Here is a 20138-nt window from a genome sequence, read left to right as displayed (position 1 = left end):
CTTAACGCGCAACCTTCCACAATACTTTGTTTCTTGCTCTTTTTTTAATTTAAATAAACCTTACTTTTTTTTTTATTCACGGTGAGCAAAGCACGGCCAGACCGTATTGCTAAACCTGATTTATTGTGAGTTATGAAAAAGAGGAAAATTTCTATTGAGCCTCAAAACTTTTCAATTTCCCAGCCAAAAACCAATGATTAATCCTCCAGTTCGTATAGTAATATCACGGAGGCGTGACGGCCTAAACGAAGTGATCTCTTTTGGCGGGCCCTCATAGCCGCGATCATGTGGTATGTAAATCTATTTTCACTTTCAATACCAGCGTTGTTACTTGATGTGTTTTTTTTTGTTACTAAAAAAGAAGACAAATGCATACACACTTTTGCTTTTTCTTGTGCCCATGTTACCGAATACGCGCTGTTTCTCTCGACATGCATCGATTAGGTGCGGCACGGGGTAGTGTGTACTTGTTGCGATCACTTGTCTTGATCATCATCAGCAGCAGCACGACTACTTCGGGGATGTTGTTTTCCAGTGCATTCAAGATGGTGAATGATGAATGCCGCTCTCCGGGCTGCGGCTACTTGGATGGCATCTGAAGCTAATGGTGAGCAACCGATCCGAACAATAAATCGATTAGTTCCAGCCGATGTGGCGATGCCATCGATCGAAACGATAAGAAGAATTGGAGTGGCTTTAATGCTCAAATGCACCTGAGCAGCACGAGATGAGTCTAGGTGGAATGTTAAAAATGAAGACTCAGTGAATGTGGCTATTTCGATGTCACTGTAAGCACACGGTGGCATTTTTGTTGTTAAGCCGTTATAGAACACTATGCCATGCACACGTTCACATTTCAAGTACGTTTGTGCGATGCATGCCAAACCCGTCTAGGTTCAGCCATCTTTAACCAAACACGCAAACACATGTAGAGCCATTCTTCGTTTCCGTTAGTGGCCCTAGTTAGCTGCTAGCTGGCCGGCTGGCCGGCTGAACGGTCGGTCGAACGAACCACCACAGCTGACGAACGGGCATGACATGCATGTGTGATTCACATTTACTCACGTACCGGACATTTCACTTACTTTTTCTTTCAAATCACCCGCGCGATTCACAAAACCTTTCCCGTCGCCGGTCAATCCAATCCACTACCCAAATGCTGGAAGTTTCCGAGCAGATTTGTCACTGCGTCTCACAGCCTAGTCGCCGATAGTGTGCTATGATCATTCGTCACGTCGTTTATCATAAACCGCCCCCGAGGCAACAGACACGCTTTTCTATCCATGCCCAAATTGTCCTCAAACCGTATGGAGCTAGTAGAGTGTGCGCTTTCTACCCGTACGACAGAGTATAACATCGGTTATGGACCAGTTCTGTAGTAGCTGTCGCCATATGTCACACCATCTGCAAATGTTGGTCACCTACCTCCCCCACTTCTTATCGCCATTAAAAGATTCGATGCGCGAATGAAAAGAAAATTAAACGATTGATGTGTTGTGATCGCTTTCCTCGCGTGACCATGTTAGGCACGGAGATGTCTTATTTCATGGAGCATTTCATTTTTGTTTCTGCATTATCACACAATTATTGTATAGGAGCGAGTATTGAAGCAAGAATCATATCATCGAGGAGGCCGCTAGCCGTACTTAGCGCATGTTAGGTGCTCTCGATTTGATGTGCCTGATCATCTCTAAAGTAGGGTAGGATGAGACCGCTACAACAAGGCTCTTTTAGTGGTGCCTTTTTGGCGTGGTCCCTTGTCCTACGGGGCCAACTGCTCCATAGAATGGTTTTGCATATACCTCCACTGATTACATTTTCTTTTGGCTCTTCAATTCAGGAGCGGTCTATGTCTGCCATTTCGGCGTAAAACTCACGGAACATTGAAATGAATAGAATCTTAGAAGCCAAAGCGGGTGCTGGTGGTAATGATCTAGCAAAGTATAGCTAGGATCACCAGTTTATCGATCCGATTGTCGATAAATTCTGCGTCTCACAGTTTACGTGTATTTGAAATTGCCCTGGTTCAGTGACTCAACGCCAACTAGCGTCCATACGGTCTGGTGTAATCCAACGCCACACACGATGTAAAAGATTGAAAATAATTATTTTTTTCTTTCGAGAATTGCGTGATTCTTTTGGTAGTAATGCATTTCTATGTCAAACATATTTATTTTCGTCAGGTTTACCATATTTGCATAGGCGGTGTATTTCCGAAACCAAGCACCGTGTGTATTACAAAAATCAAACAATTGCCCTGCTAGCGTTCCATTTTGTCCACATTTGTTCGAGCAGATAGAATAACATCGTTCACTCCTACACCATCGTACGAAGCTCCACAAAGTACGATGGGCAGTCCATGCTGCTCGATATAGTCCCGTATCGCTTTAACACGATCCTGGTGGCCAACGGTGTACTGGGGAATGCATTTTCGAAGCAAATTTACCTTGTAGTTGTCGGGACGTTGCTCAATGTGAAGAATCTTATTCACATTCTCCAACGCAACCTCGAGCAAGTGCTCTTCGGATGGATTCGTGCCGAACCACTTCTCAAACCACGCGCCTCCCATCATCACGGTAAGCACCGTGTTGTCCTCCATGTCGAAGCAGCAACTGTCGAATATTACACCCAGTATGGGTAAATTCTCGATTGGGGGTACCAAAAACCCAAACCCATCCTGTTTCAACAGATCGGGTTTTCGGTACTGTAGATTAATCACGCACACGTCCACGAACGGGATGCTGCTTAGGGCCGAGGCTAGCTGCGGATGTTGGTTTTGCACATGCTTCGCTAGCTTGTAGCTTGGAATGCTGCTAACGAGATTTTGCAATTGTTGCTCCTTACCATCCACTCGCAACACAACGTGATCGCGGCCTAAAGTCAACTCTTCGAATTTTGTTCCCGACACAATGGTTACACCTTTTGAACGCAGATTGTCCGCCAAAGTTTCAGGTAAAGTTTGCAGACCGCCCCGTATCGAGTAAATGCTCCAGTTTTCTGCCTTTGCACGTTCCGCTAAGCCGGTAGGCGTTGAGGTAGAATTTTTCACAACACTTTGAGGCTGTGGCTTCCTTCGGTTTTGCAGTGCCTCTTTGAGCAAGCCTAGTATAACACCACCGTGCCGTTGCTCGCGCTCGAACAAATCCTTCATCAGAAACTTGACGCTAATTTCTTTCGCATTGCCCGCACAAATACCGCACAGCATAGAACTGACCGCATAATCGGCAATCTCTTTGCCAAACCGCCGTTCTACGAACGAGTACATAGATTCATCGTTCAGCACAGTTTTCGATCGTCCTGCCAGCAGATCACGAAAGGCCGCAAAGTATAGAGGGGTCGTGAATGGTGGTACCGTTTTAAATAGTCCCCCCAGTGAATTGGGCAGCAGATTAAGCTTTCCTTTGGCGTATATCATACGATTCCGGGCGGCTGTATGATTGGAGCTGATCGAATATACCTCTTCGGCCAGTCCGAGCTCTTCTATTAGCTGGAGCGTGTTGCTTGCTGCCGGGCCTTTGGGTCGAATGGTTCGTGGCCCTGCCTCGAACACGAATCCATGGTCCAGGAAGCGTTCGGACCGTATCCAGCCGCCGATACGATCCGTTGCCTCGTATATTGTTAATGGTAGGTGGTTGGGTGTTTTCCTGAGCAAATAATGACCCGCCGCCAGTCCACTGATGCCGGCACCGAGAATGGCAGTCATGCTTTGAGTTTAAGAGTTTTTCGATGGTGATTCCGAGTTATCTAAGTCAGCATTGTTTTCCTTGGAGGTGCTATCGCCGAAAGGCCGGCAAATGAACTTTTTTTACGATAATGTTCAGCGGGGAGAGGCTGATGAAAACTGTCGAGCGGCACAGATGATAATGTTATTGTTTATAAAATGAAGGCGGCCGTCAAAGTTCATCCTTAGTCCCAAATAACAGATTAGTTTGAGGTACAAAACATCCTTCGAGTAGTGCGGTGTACCAACGTCGACACTGGTTTGATCTATTTTGTCAATTAAAACGTAAAGGAATTTTGTTTTATTACTTATACATGATTATTAATATACAAAAACAACCAAAAAATAATCTTTTTTTTGCAACACAACCAGGGAAGTGTTATTAACTATCGAATTTGATGTTTCGTTTCGGTCTGTTTCGGTCGTGTGTGGCCGGGGCCTTATAAATTGCACAACATTGAACACGCATTCCAAAACACGGGGACTGTGCAAAATCCATCCAGTTAGTACTATTGTTTCCCGCCAGCTGGCGCAGTGTCGAAAAGAATTGCCGCGGCTTGACTTTAGGCTAACGTCAGATGCAGTTTTGTCATTTGGGCGATCACGAAAGGACGCATGAAGCAAACACCAAGCCGTATTTCATGGAACGCATCCGGACCTTTTTTGGAATCTCCCGTTTCATGAATGAAATAAATGAACAAGTTAAACGAATGTGCTAGAAAACAATTCCTCACACGTTTAGGAGCCTAATTTGGTAGCGTGTCTCGGAGCAAAAACTTGAAACGTGTTAGAAAAAACCACGATGGACACGAACGAGCTGAAGCCCGATCTGAAAAGGTCTCCTACGGGAGGAGAAGACAAATACAATTGTTACTGGTAAGATCCGAAGGAGTTTCAGTATGCGTTTTGGCAAATCTATTAGGAGAGAGTTAATATATCTTTTTCTTACAGCGGAAAAGAACGAAATCTCAACATCGTGGAATTGCTGTGTGCCACCTGCAGCCGATGGTTTCACGAATCCTGCATCGGGTTTCAGCTAGGCCGACTCGTTCCATTCATGATGAACTATGTGTTTGTGTGTAAAAACTGTTCCATGACGGGATTGGAAAGCTTCCGAAAGGTGCAAGCTTCGATACCGCAGATGTGTATTACGGCGCTGGCTAATTTGCAGCAAACTGCCAGTAAGGAAGGGAAAGCGCGGCTCATGTTTAGCAAGGATAAGGACATTATACCGTACATGGATCATTACTGGGAAGCGATGACAACCATGGCACGAAGATCGACCCAATCGTGGTACGCTACCGTGCAAAGGTCGCTCATAAAAGACATCAGCACGCTGTTTTCGTACGAGGAAAGCAACGAGCAAGGGCAGATGTATGGATTGGCTAATACGGACCTGACGCAGATCAAACCGACGTACGATGAAGCTACTACTCTTGGTAAGTATATGACCGGCCAAATCGAACCAATTTTTTATGTTCATGACATATGCTGTCGAGTATGTATCGTAAAACGCTTTTTGAATTGTTATCTACACGTACATACCGTAAGGTAAGGTCCGGAGGTAAAGTTTAAATGGCATCAAAACCCCATATAACGATCCCTCTGGAGCGAGTGAGATAGTAGTTGCATTAGGTAGAGCAAGATGGTAGAACAACAAACTAATGACAGTTGCGCATTTTAGCCAACAGCGTAAAAACCACGTTGAAGATAAGCGAACAGAAGAAAGACATTTAATTCGAGCACCAAATTCACGAAATGTAAAGACGATGTTTGTACAGTTTATTATTTTTACATTCACTTTCGTGCCTCAACTAAACAGTGCAACATAACTTTGCCTTAACAGCACCCAAGTGCATTCAGACGCAGTTGCTGTTGTATATGTGGCTATTACGATGGAAGAACGTATGCAAATTGTTTTTTTTTAACGCGGTTGACACTGCTCTCCGTGACGGATGATTAATATGGGTGTGTGTGTGTGTGGTTTGTGTTTTGTTATTGTCTCTTTAGCTACTCAAAACTTCTCCAAAAGCCGACAGCAAAAGCGAAAGCTGCCCAACAGCGAACAGAGTGGAGCGCTGGGAAAGAAGAGCAGGCTCGGTGCGGATGTTGGTGCACTTGTGAAATTGCCAGCACACGGATACCCACTGGAACATCCGTTCAACAAGGATGGATACCGGTACATACTGGCCGAACCGGATCCGCACGCTCCATTCCGGCAGGAGTTCGACGAAAGTGCGGATTGGGCAGGCAAACCGATTCCCGGCTGGCTGTATCGTGTTCTCTCACCAAACGCGGTACTGATTGCGTTGCACGACCGTGCCCCCCAGTTGAAGGTGTCCGAGGATCGACTGTCGATAACGGGCGAAAAAGGTTACTGCATGGCTCGGGCTTCCCATTGTAAGTAGCGCAAATATGTATTTCGATGCATCCATTCATAACAGTTTCACTCTTCTCCTCGACCGATCGTTTGATGCACACTTACAGACGTCACCAAAGGTTGCTGGTACTGGGAAGCTACGGTGGAAGATATGCCCGACAGTTCGGCGTGTCGTTTGGGATGGGGGCAAGAGTATGCAAATCTGCAGGCCCCGCTCGGGTATGACAAGTTTGGCTATTCGTGGCGTTCGCGCAAGGGCACAAAGTTTCATGAATCGCACGGCAAGCATTACAGCACGGGATACACCGAGGGGGATACACTGGGCTTTCTTATAACGCTGCCGAGTGAGAACCAAGCCAACCAAGCGTCGAACACGTTCAAGGATAGACCATTGGTAAAGTTTAAAAGCCATCTGTACTACGAAGACAAGGATCGGGTGAACGAAACGTTAAAATCCTTGAAAGTACAAGAAGGAAGCCGAATTCATTTCTTCAAAAACGGCGTTTGCCAAGGGGAAGCGTTTGTAGACATTTACAAGGGCGCATACTATCCGGCCATATCGTTGCACAAGAACGTTACAATCAGCGTCAACTTTGGGCCGAACTTTAAGCACCCGGAGGTGCTAAAGGAATTTAACGCACAATCAGTAAGTAGAAATATCGTAAATTGTATCGCAAGGTTTCTGTTCGTTTAACATCCTACATCACCTTTCAGATGCACGAACGCGTGGAAGAAATGATATGCGAGCAAACGATGGCAGATATGATGTATTTTACCGAAAACGACGGTAAGCTTCGACTTGATACGTACAGCGTGTAGTTGATGTGGTTGAGACGAACCGGAATAAATATTAAAATGCCTACGAACAATGGGTTTGTACAAGATTGCACTCCAACTCCAACAAATGGTAATGTGTTCTAGAGCTTCATATTGCTGTTTTATTTTCCAAATCCTCCCTTACAATTAGGACTTGGCTCGAGCTTGTAAGCTTCGTCCCATTGCTGTGGCGTTTTGGCCACTATAGATAGAGCGTGTACAAAGTCACCCGCAAGCTGTGTCTTTACTATATCGTTTACCAACCGATGACGCTGGAATGATAAGTGTGGAAGGATGGAACAGATTAGTAAGTGAACCTTTAGTCTGGTTTAATATCCGTTACCTTGATTAGTGGAAGTCCTTCAAACTGTTGCGAAACTACTAGAACTTTGAAGTGTGTTTCGGAACCCTTGGGCACATTGTGCATATACGATTCGTTGACGATGTCCAAATGCACGGGCTTCAGTTCTTTCGTCAGTCCGGCACGGATAGCATTCTCTATAGGATTCTCGTTCACTGCCATTGATATTGCTCGAAAATCTGGTTTGCTAATCAGACCGAACCACCGTCCCCTACAAAGCGCTCCGGATAGCATGGAAAAAATATGCGTTTGCTTTGTTATTGTTTTGAATTCGTATTATGCAAAAATGGTTCGCTCTGGAAAAGTCCTGCTCTGTTTGATTGTTCGCTGCATTAAATGTCAAATTTGACGCGAGTGTACCAGAGATGAAAAGTTCAATAAAATAATGGTTGATGTTTAGTTGTTTAGTTTTTGACTTCAAAGAACTCTGGAGTCAAATCTGTTTAAATCTTGCAATATAGATACGGAAATATTTACTTTTGAATCCACAAAACTGAAATGGACCAACACGAATTGTCCAGAATGATGAACCAATTGCAGTATACAATCTGTACGCATATACAGGCACAGCGTCAGCGCTTGTTGACAGTAGAAAAGCAAACAACAAATGCAACAACATTTTGGCGTTCTCCCGGGCTAAAAGCAAGTGTAAACAAAGTTTGCCGGAACTTCGTGCGAAAAATGTAAGTGCAAAAAGCAAAAGCAATGCAACGAAGTGTATGCGTTCAGTTCGCCCTACAATTCACCCTTTGCCGAACGGTATGTTTTTCTCTTCCACAGATTATCGTACAATGGGGCGTAGAAAATCGAAAAGGAAGCCACCACCAAAGCGGAAGAACATTGAACCGCTGGATCAACAATTTAACTGTCCATTCTGCAATCATGAAAAATCCTGTGAGGTAAAGATGGATAAGCCCAAAAACTCTGCAAAGATATTATGTCGCGTATGCTTGGAGGAGTATCAAACGTCGATAAACTTCCTGTCGGAACCGGTCGATGTGTACAACGATTGGGTGGACGCTTGTGAGACTGCAAATTAAGTACGCAAATGATCAGCGCGGAGTTTTGGTATATAATAAGGAAACTAATGTGTAATGTGTAACAAGAATAAATCAATTTGCTAAGGTATCGATAAATCGTTCGGATTAGAGCGCTAGAACAATACACTCTACCCCTTACAGGAGTCGGGTGGCGTGTGGGTTGGTAATCCGAATGACAGTTGAAAAAGAACAGTTTTTTTTCTTGTGGTGCAAGGGAGAATGATAGTTTGGGATTTACTTGCATGGTTTTTTTTTTCGCGATGGTGGCTGGTATGCTGTATTTTGTATAACGGTTCGGCTTAATCTGCGTTTGTGATAACTTACGAAAAAAATGAATGTACTTTTATCCTTCTGTGCGATAACGCTTTAGCGGAGTACATCACAAGTATATGTTTGAGCCAGAAAACTGTATAGATTTCGTTTGTTTGAATTTACTGTAATTTATAGTAATTGAAGAACATAAAATAGAAAAATCTTGTGAATACGTTCCCTCATAACTACACAAAATCAGTGAGGCCCTCTTTAAAATTTCTACACCGCTCAAATCTCTTTAGCGACGATAGCACCATCTTAGATATTATGTGTTAAACATGATGCAATACACCAGGTTGAGAAATCTCAACCGTCGTTTGAAAACGTACTACAGCGTTTGAAATTTAGCTGCGTTGAGTGTATAGACTGCGATCACCGATGGTGTGTGTTTTTCTATTAACAAAATTGCCACTACTAAGATTTTTTTTTTCCAATACAAATTTGGCTTAGTAGTGCCTTAGTTGGCAGAAACAGGTAAATATAGCAGTCAAAAAGGAATAGGATGCAAGATTTTTATTTTTTCGGTGATTTTTTATTAACAAAATTGGTGCGTGAATTATAAACAAAATGTCTGTAATCGTCACCAACCAGACATGGCGTGTGCCGTGTTTTTCAACTGTATTTGCGGTGTGCAACCCACTCTATGTAAATTTATTTCCGTCCGTGTTGAAACTCTTGTATTGTGTACTTGTTTTTTGCTGTAGTCTCGCTAGAGAGCTTCACGCGGTGAATTGAATTCACTCAAATTGAAATTTGAGGCATTGAAACGGCTAACAGATCCTAAAAGGGATTAGTTGCAATCGGACGACCATTCCATTTCGGGATAAATAAATCCCCGCAGGGAGGTCCGGTGGTGGTGGCGTCAGATGCGTCGGTCTCTATACGGCAGATAGTTTAAATCCCAGTGAAAAGGTTACCTCGTAGTAGACAACAGTAGTGTAATTCTGACATTAAGTGTGGAAGAATCGATATTTTCTGTATTTAATAGAATTAACCACCTGGGCGGCCCAGTGGTGGAAGCGACAACGTTCCTCACAAGCCAGGACCGGAGTTCATATCCCATCTGGACCGTTCCCCCGTAATGAGGACTGACTATTCAACTACGTGGTATCGGCAAGTCTAACGCATAAGATGGCCGGCATGATCTAACACGCCGTAAGCCAAGAAAAAAAAGACGAAGAAGAAGAAGGAGGAGGAGGAGAAGAAGAAGAAGAAGACGAAGAAAAATTGATAACAGAAGGACAAGATCGGAGCAGCTGTAATACGTTTTTGGTGCAGAAGGCAAGTAAACTACTATTCAGATTGAACAACACTAATCTATCAGAAGGATAATTGATAATTCACACTTAAGCTAGAGGTAACTGTTTGTTTTCGGAGGTTTGGATGGTAATTCGCTGCGTTATAGTTACCAAGTGTAGTCGTCGTGTTTAGTGTTGAAAGTGCAAGAAGTATTTATTATCTAAATTTGCTCGTTTTATAATTTTCTGAGTGTCACACACGCCAGTGACACTCATGCACTACTCACTGTAGTGAATTCGCTACTCGCTCGTTGCATTATTCACTTGACGAATAACTCTTCGTTAAGTTTTTGTCTCAACGATGTGCGTGAACATACTTCCTCCCATGACGAAACGTCATCGAAAAACGTAAACAAATACATGTGCTAGTGCAGGTGTTGAAAAATTAGTAGCAAATTACTGTGATTGAACAATTTTCTAAAGTATTCCGCTGTGCTACGCGCGTGAGCTGAAAGTGTTGTGCTCGAACATGAACCAGTCCTCAAGATAGTATGCAAAATAAGAGCAGCGCTTTTATCCTTGTCCTTTTCTTGTAGGCGACACCCGGATGCCCAATGTTGCCAACTTCGATCATCTACCAAGCCATCGGGATCCTCTGGAAATGTATGTTTAAATGAAGTAAGGGCACATACCGTTTACAGATAAAGTCAAAGTAGTTTGTAACAATTCTTCGACTGCTGTAGGTAAGCTCGGTTACAGGATTGATCCAAATTGATCATAGGAGAGCATTTCGATAGATTACGTGGCAGCACATCAGTTTGCAGTTTTCCATTCCAGCAGGCAGTGGTTTTCTTCATCGTATTCCGAAACCGTTGTTAATCTTCGCTGATGCAGTTTGGCGCAAGACTTTTGCTTGCCCTAAAGCTGCTGCAACGGTGTGAAGTGTAATGTGCGTGGCCGCGTCGTGATCGTTAGTGGTATCGTAGGTGAAGTTCTCAGTTGACATCGATGCAGTGGAACTACTAATGTGTGTAGTTCACAGCTGGCTTCGTTGCAGTGGAACCACTAGTGTGTGTGTGCAGGACAGTTTTTCGGGGTTTAAACTTCCTGGCTCGCTATTTGGTGCTTCGTTCAAGGTAGACGCGTAACTAGCCTGACGCGCAGATGTCAATATCCTTGGCTGAAGTAAGTCGTGAACTTGTGACGTCACACAACTTGTGAACATCAATGGAAGAGCATGAGTGTTGGTGATTCCCTCCGTGCGGCATTGTATTGTATCCTCCTCTGTGGAAGCACAATCCTCCAAAATTTGTGGATCCTTTTCCAACTCTTGGCTAAAGCTGTCAAAACTTTTTACGCGCGTATCCACCTCCATCTGGTCTCGCTCCGGAACGAAATTCTTCACGAATCGCTCGTATTCTGGAAGGGACGACAACAGAACTGTCCTCCGGGACGCCAAAACTACGGGTTGCGCGGGCATTGTGATTGAGTGCGATCAACAGTGTATCTACATGATGCGGTGAAATAGCAGCTGTGTGTTTCGCAAAACAATACACAAAAAACGAAGAGACACAGGCGGGAAACGGGTAACACAGGCAACAAAACAGTGAAACAATCGAAACTCGCGATTTAAACCAGAAATTTGAACTATCCTGGTCACGGCACCAATGTTTGTTCGCGGAGGATTCGGATTTGCTGTGTTATAGTTACCAAGTGTAGTCGTCGTGTATAGTGTTGAAAGTGCAAGAAGAATTTATTATCTAAATTTGCTGTCTTCATAATTTTCTGAGTGTCACTCACGCCAGTGAGTTGGGCGACATATTAACTTATATGTGTTATTAAATTTGAATTAGAACTACCTTAACGTATTGCTATAAACAAATATGACTAGTACAGGGTCCGTCATTTAACTTTTGAAAACTGCCGGTTACTGGCAACCAGATACATTCGGTCTCATGGAAGATCTAACAGATAGTTAGTATTATTCCGCTGAACGAATATGGTTGCGTATACACTGGAAGAACCATGGGCACGAACATGGCGCAGTACAAAATGTGCTCAACATTTGGTCCGATTGTATTGGGTACTGCATGACTAGCCGTGGCAGCCATATGGATAAAATATTATTTCATTGCATAACAGAAGGATTGAGGTTTCGAATAAAGAAAAAGTTTGAAACCCTTTATATAAATTTAAGCAATAAGTTTCCAAGAGGCCTGAATCCAAGAAGAATTCATTATGGACAGCTATACTTTACTCACACAAAACAAATGAGACTACCAATGCAACCAGTTGCCTCGAATCGAGTTAGAGAAAAGTTGGCTTGGAGTTATTGTAACGGTTGCTTTGCAGGAGGGGAAAAAATGTCAAAATTGTCATTCACGGGTTAGACTTTTTTCCCGTATACCGTAATCCGTGATTGCTTGTGGACGTAACGGTTTCGTTGAGGCTAGAGAAGAACCATATTTGAATATATCCTGCTGTATAGCTTTCCAACCAACCCTGGCCTGGCGCAGCCGTAGTATATCCGTAGTGCGGACGCATTCTCATTTTCACACACGTTCTTTTTTGCCCCATGCCGCGCCAAACGCTCTGTTCGATCGAGCGGGGATCCAAACGCGTGAGAGAACGAATTTTCCATCAGAACTGTGCTAGATCTCGCCCGTGAAGGTAACGATACGCTCGGCTAACGAATAATCATTCGGGGTGGTGTACTGCAGGAAAAAGAAAAAAATGGAGCAGCACAGAAGGGCCCTGTACTGCTGAAATGGTGCTGTGTCTCTGTGTGTACGTGGATGTGCAAGAATTTTCAACTTAAGATTTTTACCATTTGTCGACCGTTTTCTTAAAATTTCCGAGTTAAAAAGTGTTCCTCAGTATGGTGGCAACAGTTTGTGATAGTTTCTGCCTGTGGGCAATGCGTTTTTGTGTGTGAAAAGTTCAATTTTAGGAGATATCGATTCGATCGAACTATTGACCCCTCCTCTTTCTTGTGGCACCATTTATTACTGCTACTGCTGGAAGGGAAATTTTCCAACGATTGCAACATTTTCCAACCACTTTTTGACGTTTTTCGTGTGATTCACTTCGCTTCGTGGTAACATATTAGTTCGATAATGTACAGCGGAATTAATAATTTTCCTTAACAAATTAAAACTATGTACCTACATATGTGTATGTGTGTGTGTGTGCGCGTGTATGTGCTTTGTCTTACTAGCTGAAACGGAGGTTCTCCATGATAAGCGTTTTTTTCGCTTCCGACACTTCAATAATTTGTCATTTGTGTAACGTGAAAAAAAAGAAAAGAAATTTCGGGTCAGCCTAGGAAAAAATCGTGGCACAGGCCATGTTTTTTCATGTTCCAACGAAAAGAAAAAGCCTCAAATTCATTTGCGCCCTCCACCAACCCGCTCCTGGCCTGGTGAAATGAAATGAACGAGAGCGTGAGTAAAACGAGTACGATGATATCAAGTATTGAAGGAAAGGTAGTGAGGCGATCTATAAAAAGGTCGGGAGCGAGAGAACAAGCAGCAAACGAAAGAGCGAATGAGAGAACGTGCTCACATGTGATGACAGGAAAAGTGTGAGAGTCAGGAGCAAATATTTATGAAACTGGGTATGAAATATTGAGCAACGAACGGGATCAACATGACCAAACGGAGAGACATGTTTGCACCTTTTTGTTGTTCCCTGTTGGCATGCCTGTCGTCCCCACAAGTTAGACGATCAGTGAGAGCACAGGCGGGAGAAATTATGTTGGAGGCTAGCCGATGAGTGTGAGCGTCGTGTGCGTTGCGTTCGCCCATGAAAGCGCACTAAGTACAGGTCTAGTGAGTTTGATGGAGGCGCCTGGTACAAACAGACCAGGCATGTATGAGCCGACGATGATATCGAGCGATTTTTGGAAGAAGAGTCGCCTTAATAATGATACAGAGAGTTCGGAAATAGGAAGCGCGTTTCTAAAACAAGGAGTATGCGGTAATGTCGTTCTCATTTTACCATTCCTCTTCCGTACGGTTACGGCGAGTGTGTTTCTGTGTTGAATTTCAAGTTGTTGTGCGGTTGAACAAAGAAACGAAAAAATGGGCAATAGTGGTGAAGAGGTGAGAATGATGATTTCGTCATCATGGTCTGCTTGCTACTATTACTGCCACATTGTGATTCGCTATTACTTTGTGAGTACAATGAAAAAGAACATCTGGAACATGTGGTGAAAATTAGTGTACGCAAAAAATCGAATACTTTGTGTCACACAGGAAGGAGGTCTGTAATATTGACGTACATAAACACCGCAGGACACGAATTACTGGTATTTTGTAAATGTTAATTAAAGCTCATCTTCCCAATTACAGCGAGGACTGTACAGAATCAAACTCCCAAAATGGTTGTGATGAGTCACTTTGCTCCTAGCGCCTTAGGAACACTCTTCATTAGTGCAACGATAGCTGTTTCTTCCCAGATGGATACAAGTCCTTTAGTCCTGTAAGGCAGTGACAACACTCAATGTTTGTCTCAAAGAGTTTACACCTTTGGAGAGGCCGTGCCAAGAGAACCAGAATGCTTGCGAAATTGTTTAAAAGATATATCTGTGGTAGCAGTATAGGACAATACACGACCTATTAGATACGTATCTTTTCTCAACCGATGTTTGTCGGAATTAATCTGTCAACAAATATGCGATCCTAAGAAGAATCGAAATTGGGAAAGTCTACTTTTACTCAGATGATGCTTATGTCTAATTTCAGTGCAAGTGATAAGATAATAAGTGAGCGAAGCAGAGAGAGAGAGAGAGAGGGAGCGAACTTTAAGGTAGTACAAAGTAATATAGTGATACTATCTAGGACAGAAAGAGTCCATAACAATCATGGATCGTAACAGAAATTGAAATGGAATAACGGTTTCTTGGAAAGTAAAAAAAAGTGTGTTTCAAATTAACTGCTCAGCAGGTTGCTAGCAAACAGTTTTCACATGGGCAGGTGGTCGAAAATGACTATCGGTACCTGATGCCCTGATATCGGTAGGGTGTCGAATGCAATGCGAAATGCGTCAGCCTTCTTTCTTCTGTCCTAAAATACATCCCGGGATTATACCACAAAAGAGCACACGCACATTCTCTCCCCCAAAATGGAAAAAGATGGCGCGGAGTGAGATTTTTAACTGCTCTCACTGGCTCTCTCTTTCTCTTTGTTCCTGCGTCCTATCTGTCGCTCACCTTATATATTTTGCATTCTATGCTGCTCATAACTTTCTGATTCCGGCTCTCTCCTTTTACTATGTGGCCCGCGTGCGGTGCTTGCAAAAACCCCATTATTCGTTGCTGGTCGGGTATCTGGTACAGCGGAAGTGCTCCTTTCTTTTAATTTTTCTGTGCCATCCTGTCGTAACGTTGGTGTGGGCTGGGAGAGCTTTCGTTTTTTGGTTTTATTATATAACGTGTAAATTTTGGGGAATTTTTCCCCAAAACCTTTCGGGGTTTTCCTCAAAACCAGCTTGATTATAAGCATCGTACAAAAGCACTGTTTAAGGGACTTACTGGAATAGAACGACCTAACGAACTAATCACGAACAAAGAGTCCATGGACGGAAAAGAGTGGAAGGAAATTGTTCATCGATCGTAGCAGTCCTTGTTGTGTTGGCTTTTATTGTTGGCTTGTGTGGTTTGATGGCGTGTGACTGTGCACCATATAGCTGCTTTGAAATTGGTTGAAATTTGTTTCTGAAAAAAAAAACAGAAGCCTTGCTCACATAATAATTCAACCGTATACTGATCGATTTAATTGTCCTTTATTCGATAGATATGAAACGGAAATGTGTCAGTGCAAATGAGTGTGGAAGAGTGGCTTAATAGTTCATTCCGGAAACGCGGGTGGTAGTGGTTTGTGTTGAGTTGTGGTAAAAAAAAAACTCGAGGACGCATGTGGTCGTCTTTCACAGATTGATCGGGAAAAGTAGAAGAGAAACGAAAATTGGGAAAACCGCTACAACGAACAAACCGTGAACGATACCTAGAAAGTGTATGTGTTGGGAAAAAGAAATAGGAAAAAATGAGTGAGATTTTGTAATATTCCATCGCAGTGTGCTCTGTGGCCCCTTTCGCCCTGCTGCAGTATGCTACATCCGTTCAATCTTCTCTTAGCTCTCACACAATTGTCTAAGTAATTTTGTGTGTATGTGCACTATCTGGCGCTATCTCTAGTAGGCGACCCGCTTGCGGTGCTATATCCCTTCATTCGTTTTGCTTGCTCACGTTGTGACCTAATTCTGCTAGCAAAACCAAAAAAATATATGTAGTGTAAAAACCGGAAGCAGTATAACAAATAGGAGCAAAAGAAGAAGTGTTGGTGTTGTGATCCCATGTTCGTGAAGAGTGCGTGAACGAGTTGGTCTGAACGTGCTAGTCGGAGGAAGTAGCTGGAAGCGGAGGAAGCTGGAAGCGAGTGTTGTAAGCAGTGGAAAAGAAAGTGTACTTGTTCGGAAAAATTCATTTATAGCTTCATTTGCCTCACTCTGCAGGAGGAGGATTACGTGATACGTGAAATTGTGCACAAGTTGCCGGTGTGTGTGTGTGTGTGTGCGTGCGTGTTTGTTTGTGGCCGTGTTGGCTGAGAGTGTAGCCGTTAAGTGTAAGTGACTGCCGTTCCGTTGGCGTCTTTCGATTGCTTTCGCTCCGTTTCGTTGGTGCGATCGCCTCGTCAGCTCCGTAAGGCACGACGTCATGTCCAATGACTACAGCTAGAAAGTTGACAACCAGTGTGCAGCGGTGTGCGTTCTCGATCCCCCATCAGGCTTACCAGCGGGATCGAGGGGATGTCGGGCTGTGACGAGGAGCAATCAGTACTGACCACGGAGCTACCACCGACCGATCTTGATGATTGTCTCCGGGTGCGAAAATGGTGGTGCTTTCTCCTGTCCAGCATTTTCACCTTCCTGGCCGGCCTGCTGGCCGTGCTATTATGGCGCGCCTTCGCCTTCCTGTGCTGCCGGAAGGAGCCCGAGCTGGCTCCGAACGATCCCAAGCAAAAGGAACAGAAAGCGTCACGCCAAGGAAAACAGGACTTCGAGGGGACCTTTATGACCGAGGCAAAGGATTGGGCTGGCGAGCTGATCTCGGGACAGACGACTACGGGACGAATCTTGGTGAGTATTAATTGTAGGGAGGGCATTTTGAAAATCAATGGCATAACTGCGTAACTAATTTTGTAAGGCACTGTGACTCTTTACTCTATTTGCCTTAGCATAAAATCGTTGGCCTAATCCATAATTTTTGTTTTAAATGATGACTAAAAAAATTATTTGGCAAAGATTTTATACCTTTCACACGGCCGAGGTTCGAGGTTCAAATCCCAAATCTGCTGAATCAAGCAGACAATCAATCATTCCATCTGAATGAAGAGACAACTACCATTATTAATCTGCATTCAAAGAGTAAATTGTACTTCAGGCTTCTCTATAATTCGAATAAACATATGGTGTGCGCCCTGGCAAAAAGCTCAATCATACTTACTTACTTGAGTGTATTCAACGTCTGATTTTTAATGTAACAATTAGTCATTTGTTCTATTACGTATTTGTTCTATATGTTACTTGTTGTGAAAATGCTATTTTGGCAATCCTTTTCTAAATTTTGTCAAACAACAAGCCATTGAGATGTTTGCAATGTTGTTAGACATTAATTTTCTTTTTTCGTTTTTGTAGTCGAATAGACCAATTACACGTGCGTTACGATTCAACGCAAAATATTCGCAGTAATGAAGATAAATACATTTTGTTTGAATTTCTGGACTATGCAATTTCCAGGGACGAGTTTTAACTGTAGGTTGAGTTAAGGTTATATTTAAACGTGAAGATTTAAGGAAGTCAGAAATGGCAGGAAAAGACTGTCCTGTCAGGCAAAAGCAAGATTTTAGTCTATGAAAAAAAGAAGAATTTTTCTTTTTTTCTTTTATTTCTGTAACGTAATTCTTAGTCGATTGCTTTCTTGAACAAACAAAAAAAAAACAACTGTTCCTTCGCTTAGTTTGAATTTAAATATGGCGGGGAATTTAAATATGGCGTCGCAAGGTATATCTTAATTTAGATTGTGGCAACCCATCTTGTATGAATAAATTCTATAGCAATGATTTGATCAGTGCTAGCATACCCGTGTGCACAAGTTTTAAATCATAAATCATAATTGAAGAGTGAATGCAATTCTATCCAAACACTTGGTCGAATTGGTTTGAGAGCAATCCCGAGCACCTTTTGGAAAGGAACGGAAAGATCGAGATAAATCTAATTAAACATGGGATTGATTTATTGAACATCTAATTGCCGTCGTAGGACGAAGTCCGTTGGTAGCTAGAAGCAGTGTAGAAAATATTTTTATCTAGCCAGGTGAGCCGGTCAATATTAAAGCTACCGGTGCACCGGTACTGTTCCTGCACAATAGTTCATTGACAGGGCATGTTGTAAGCAAGGCGTGTTTTACACAACCTTATCGTGGCCTTGTAGTAATGTGCGCGCAATATATATGTATATGTGTTTACAAGACCCATTTATAACATATGCGAATCGGGCGACCTTTGCAAGTAGCAGGATATGTACGACATTAATCGAAGCGCCGTCTAATATTTTGATTTCGGGGGTTATTTTTAAATTAAATTGAAGATTAATGTTTGCCACGACAACTACCGCCATTGGTTGCATCGCAGGTGTAGTACTTACAGTAGTTTCGATAGTAGTCCGAAAGAGACTATTTGAGGTTAGAAAACTAGCTTTAGCAACTGATAAAATGTTTGAAGCACCCAATGTGATCGCATTGGTTCACAGACGTCTACCATATTAACCCAGTCTTGCTGAACGGGCTTACTCATATACTAAGTCGCCATACACCTTTGCTGCAGTAGAAATTGTGAATTTCGCCTATTGCATTATAACGCTTAGCAATAAGCAAAGAAAACAAATGCGAAATTTAGAAAGCATAACCCCCACCAGGCAGGAAGAGAAGTGGGCGAGCGAACGTTCCATTTAGGTCACGATTTGCCGTCCTTCTTTTCCCGGGGCTGGGGTTTGACTGTGCCTGCCAACTTATACGACTGGCAACATCTAAAGCCTCCTCCGTAAATGCTGTCTATTTTTAAGCCTTCGACATACCGCTGTTGTTGCTTTGTACTCGATAATTTACCATTTTTTTTTTGTACTGTCGGGTTGTAAAGGTTGTTATTTTCCGCTTAGAGGTGAGGTGCCTGCTTACCGAAGCACATGAAAATAATTGCTCCTGAGTATGGTTGGCTTATATGGGGTATACGTTAGCGCTATGCGAATGAAAATGGCAACTGGCGCAACTACATTGGCGGGCCCAACGAGGTCATCACCAATTATAAGGTGCTTTTTAGAATGTTTCTTTTGTAGTATTAGCTAGCGAAAGGCATTCGATTTGCGTTGAACGTATGCACAGTTTATTTCAATCAGATTGTTAAATGCTTCAGATGGAATGGTATTGGATGTGAAGGTTTTATGTTCACATATGCTGTCGCGGTGAGTAGTGAGTGGTGTTATATGCATTTAACATTTCGGAAATGTCCGTCGAATGCGATTAGGCAACAGGTGTCCGTCGTCGTTTGTGGCAATTTTGCAACGCGACGGAAATAAACTGGGTGAAACCTGGGCCCATATTTGATAGCGATGTATCCTCTGATCTGATGGTAACGTATGATGTCACTTTTCAAAATGCAAATCAATTAGCTATGCTCGATGCATATTCGGGGGGGTTTCTTCGTATTCAAGGTAGATTTCTGATCATAATAGAATTTAATGTCTTCTATTATGGTCCTTTTTGAACCTGTGAATTGTGTGAATGTGAACTCCTCCTGTCCACAAAATAATACATTCCACTTTAGTTTAATGTTGTCTGGTTATGATAACATCGGTGGTACAGTTTTGTTTTGAAAATAATTAATAAACTTGATACAAACTCTCTGATGGCCGTCTGTTTTCCTCACGAGATTTCCGTGCCGTTAACGGTAATATTGTGCATCATTTAAGCCGCATTGTTGACACGCATTGCGCTCCCATTAGACTTGGTTGGCGTGAGGCAAATAAGGGGTTTGAACGAATGTAACATGTTTTTTTGTTTGCTGTAGACTGAACTGAACAGAACGGCATGAAAAGTTTGTCATTCTGAGTTGCGTGTTTCCAAAAGACTTTAATGGAGACACATGGACTTTTCTCATCAACTAGAATGGAGACGCATGGTGTTTCACATGGGAGTGCTTCATATCAGATTGAGACG

The 20138-nt window shown here is 42.9% G+C and overlaps 5 protein-coding genes across 31 annotated transcripts in view; 3 read left to right on the top strand and 2 right to left on the bottom strand.

The window, feature by feature from the left end:
- Positions 1-2260: 2260 nt before the first annotated feature.
- LOC126557901 (protoporphyrinogen oxidase) lies at positions 2261-3703 on the bottom strand. Its single transcript, XM_050213812.1, has one exon. It carries the CDS (start codon positions 3701-3703, stop codon positions 2261-2263), a length of 1443 nt encoding a protein of 480 aa, XP_050069769.1.
- Positions 3704-4518: 815 nt separating this feature from the next.
- LOC126557702 (set1/Ash2 histone methyltransferase complex subunit ASH2) lies at positions 4519-6960 on the top strand. Of its 2 annotated transcripts, XM_050213566.1 has the most exons (5): positions 4519-4597; positions 4673-5160; positions 5732-6121; positions 6209-6747; positions 6816-6960. In XM_050213566.1, exons 1-5 carry the CDS (start codon positions 4524-4526, stop codon positions 6918-6920), a joined length of 1596 nt encoding a protein of 531 aa, XP_050069523.1. In that variant the 5' UTR covers positions 4519-4523; the 3' UTR covers positions 6921-6960. The 2 variants fall into 2 exon arrangements, with proteins under 2 accessions (XP_050069523.1, XP_050069524.1); XM_050213567.1 differs by lacking the exons at positions 4519-4597; positions 4673-5160 and adding an exon at positions 5602-5626.
- A 60-nt stretch (positions 6961-7020) lies between these two features.
- Positions 7021-7512, bottom strand: LOC126559398 (bolA-like protein DDB_G0274169). Its single transcript, XM_050215551.1, has 2 exons — positions 7261-7512; positions 7021-7189 (listed from the first exon to the last, which is right to left on the bottom strand). The coding sequence occupies exons 1-2, from the start codon at positions 7510-7512 to the stop codon at positions 7040-7042; spliced, it is 402 nt and encodes a 133-aa protein (XP_050071508.1). The 3' UTR covers positions 7021-7039.
- A 354-nt stretch (positions 7513-7866) lies between these two features.
- Positions 7867-8406, top strand: LOC126559556 (transcription elongation factor 1 homolog). Its single transcript, XM_050215726.1, has 2 exons — positions 7867-7961; positions 8059-8406. The coding sequence occupies exon 2, from the start codon at positions 8070-8072 to the stop codon at positions 8316-8318; it is 249 nt and encodes an 82-aa protein (XP_050071683.1). The 5' UTR covers positions 7867-7961; positions 8059-8069; the 3' UTR covers positions 8319-8406.
- Positions 8407-16500: 8094 nt separating this feature from the next.
- LOC126556793 (calcium-activated potassium channel slowpoke) overlaps positions 16501-20138 on the top strand; it is a 55890-nt gene continuing 52252 nt past the window's right edge. For all 26 annotated transcript variants that reach the window (XM_050212301.1, XM_050212292.1, XM_050212293.1 and 23 more), the window contains exon 1: positions 16501-17005. In XM_050212301.1, coding sequence (XP_050068258.1) covers positions 16676-17005 — 330 coding nt within the window. In that variant the 5' untranslated portion in view covers positions 16501-16675. The remainder of the gene's footprint in view (positions 17006-20138) is intronic.

The sequence above is a fragment of the Anopheles maculipalpis genome, chromosome 2RL, assembly GCF_943734695.1.
Source record: "Anopheles maculipalpis chromosome 2RL, idAnoMacuDA_375_x, whole genome shotgun sequence".
NCBI classification, from domain to species: domain Eukaryota; kingdom Metazoa; phylum Arthropoda; class Insecta; order Diptera; family Culicidae; genus Anopheles; species Anopheles maculipalpis.
Note: the sequence above shows the minus strand (reverse complement) of the source record. Positions and strands in the feature narration are given on the sequence as shown.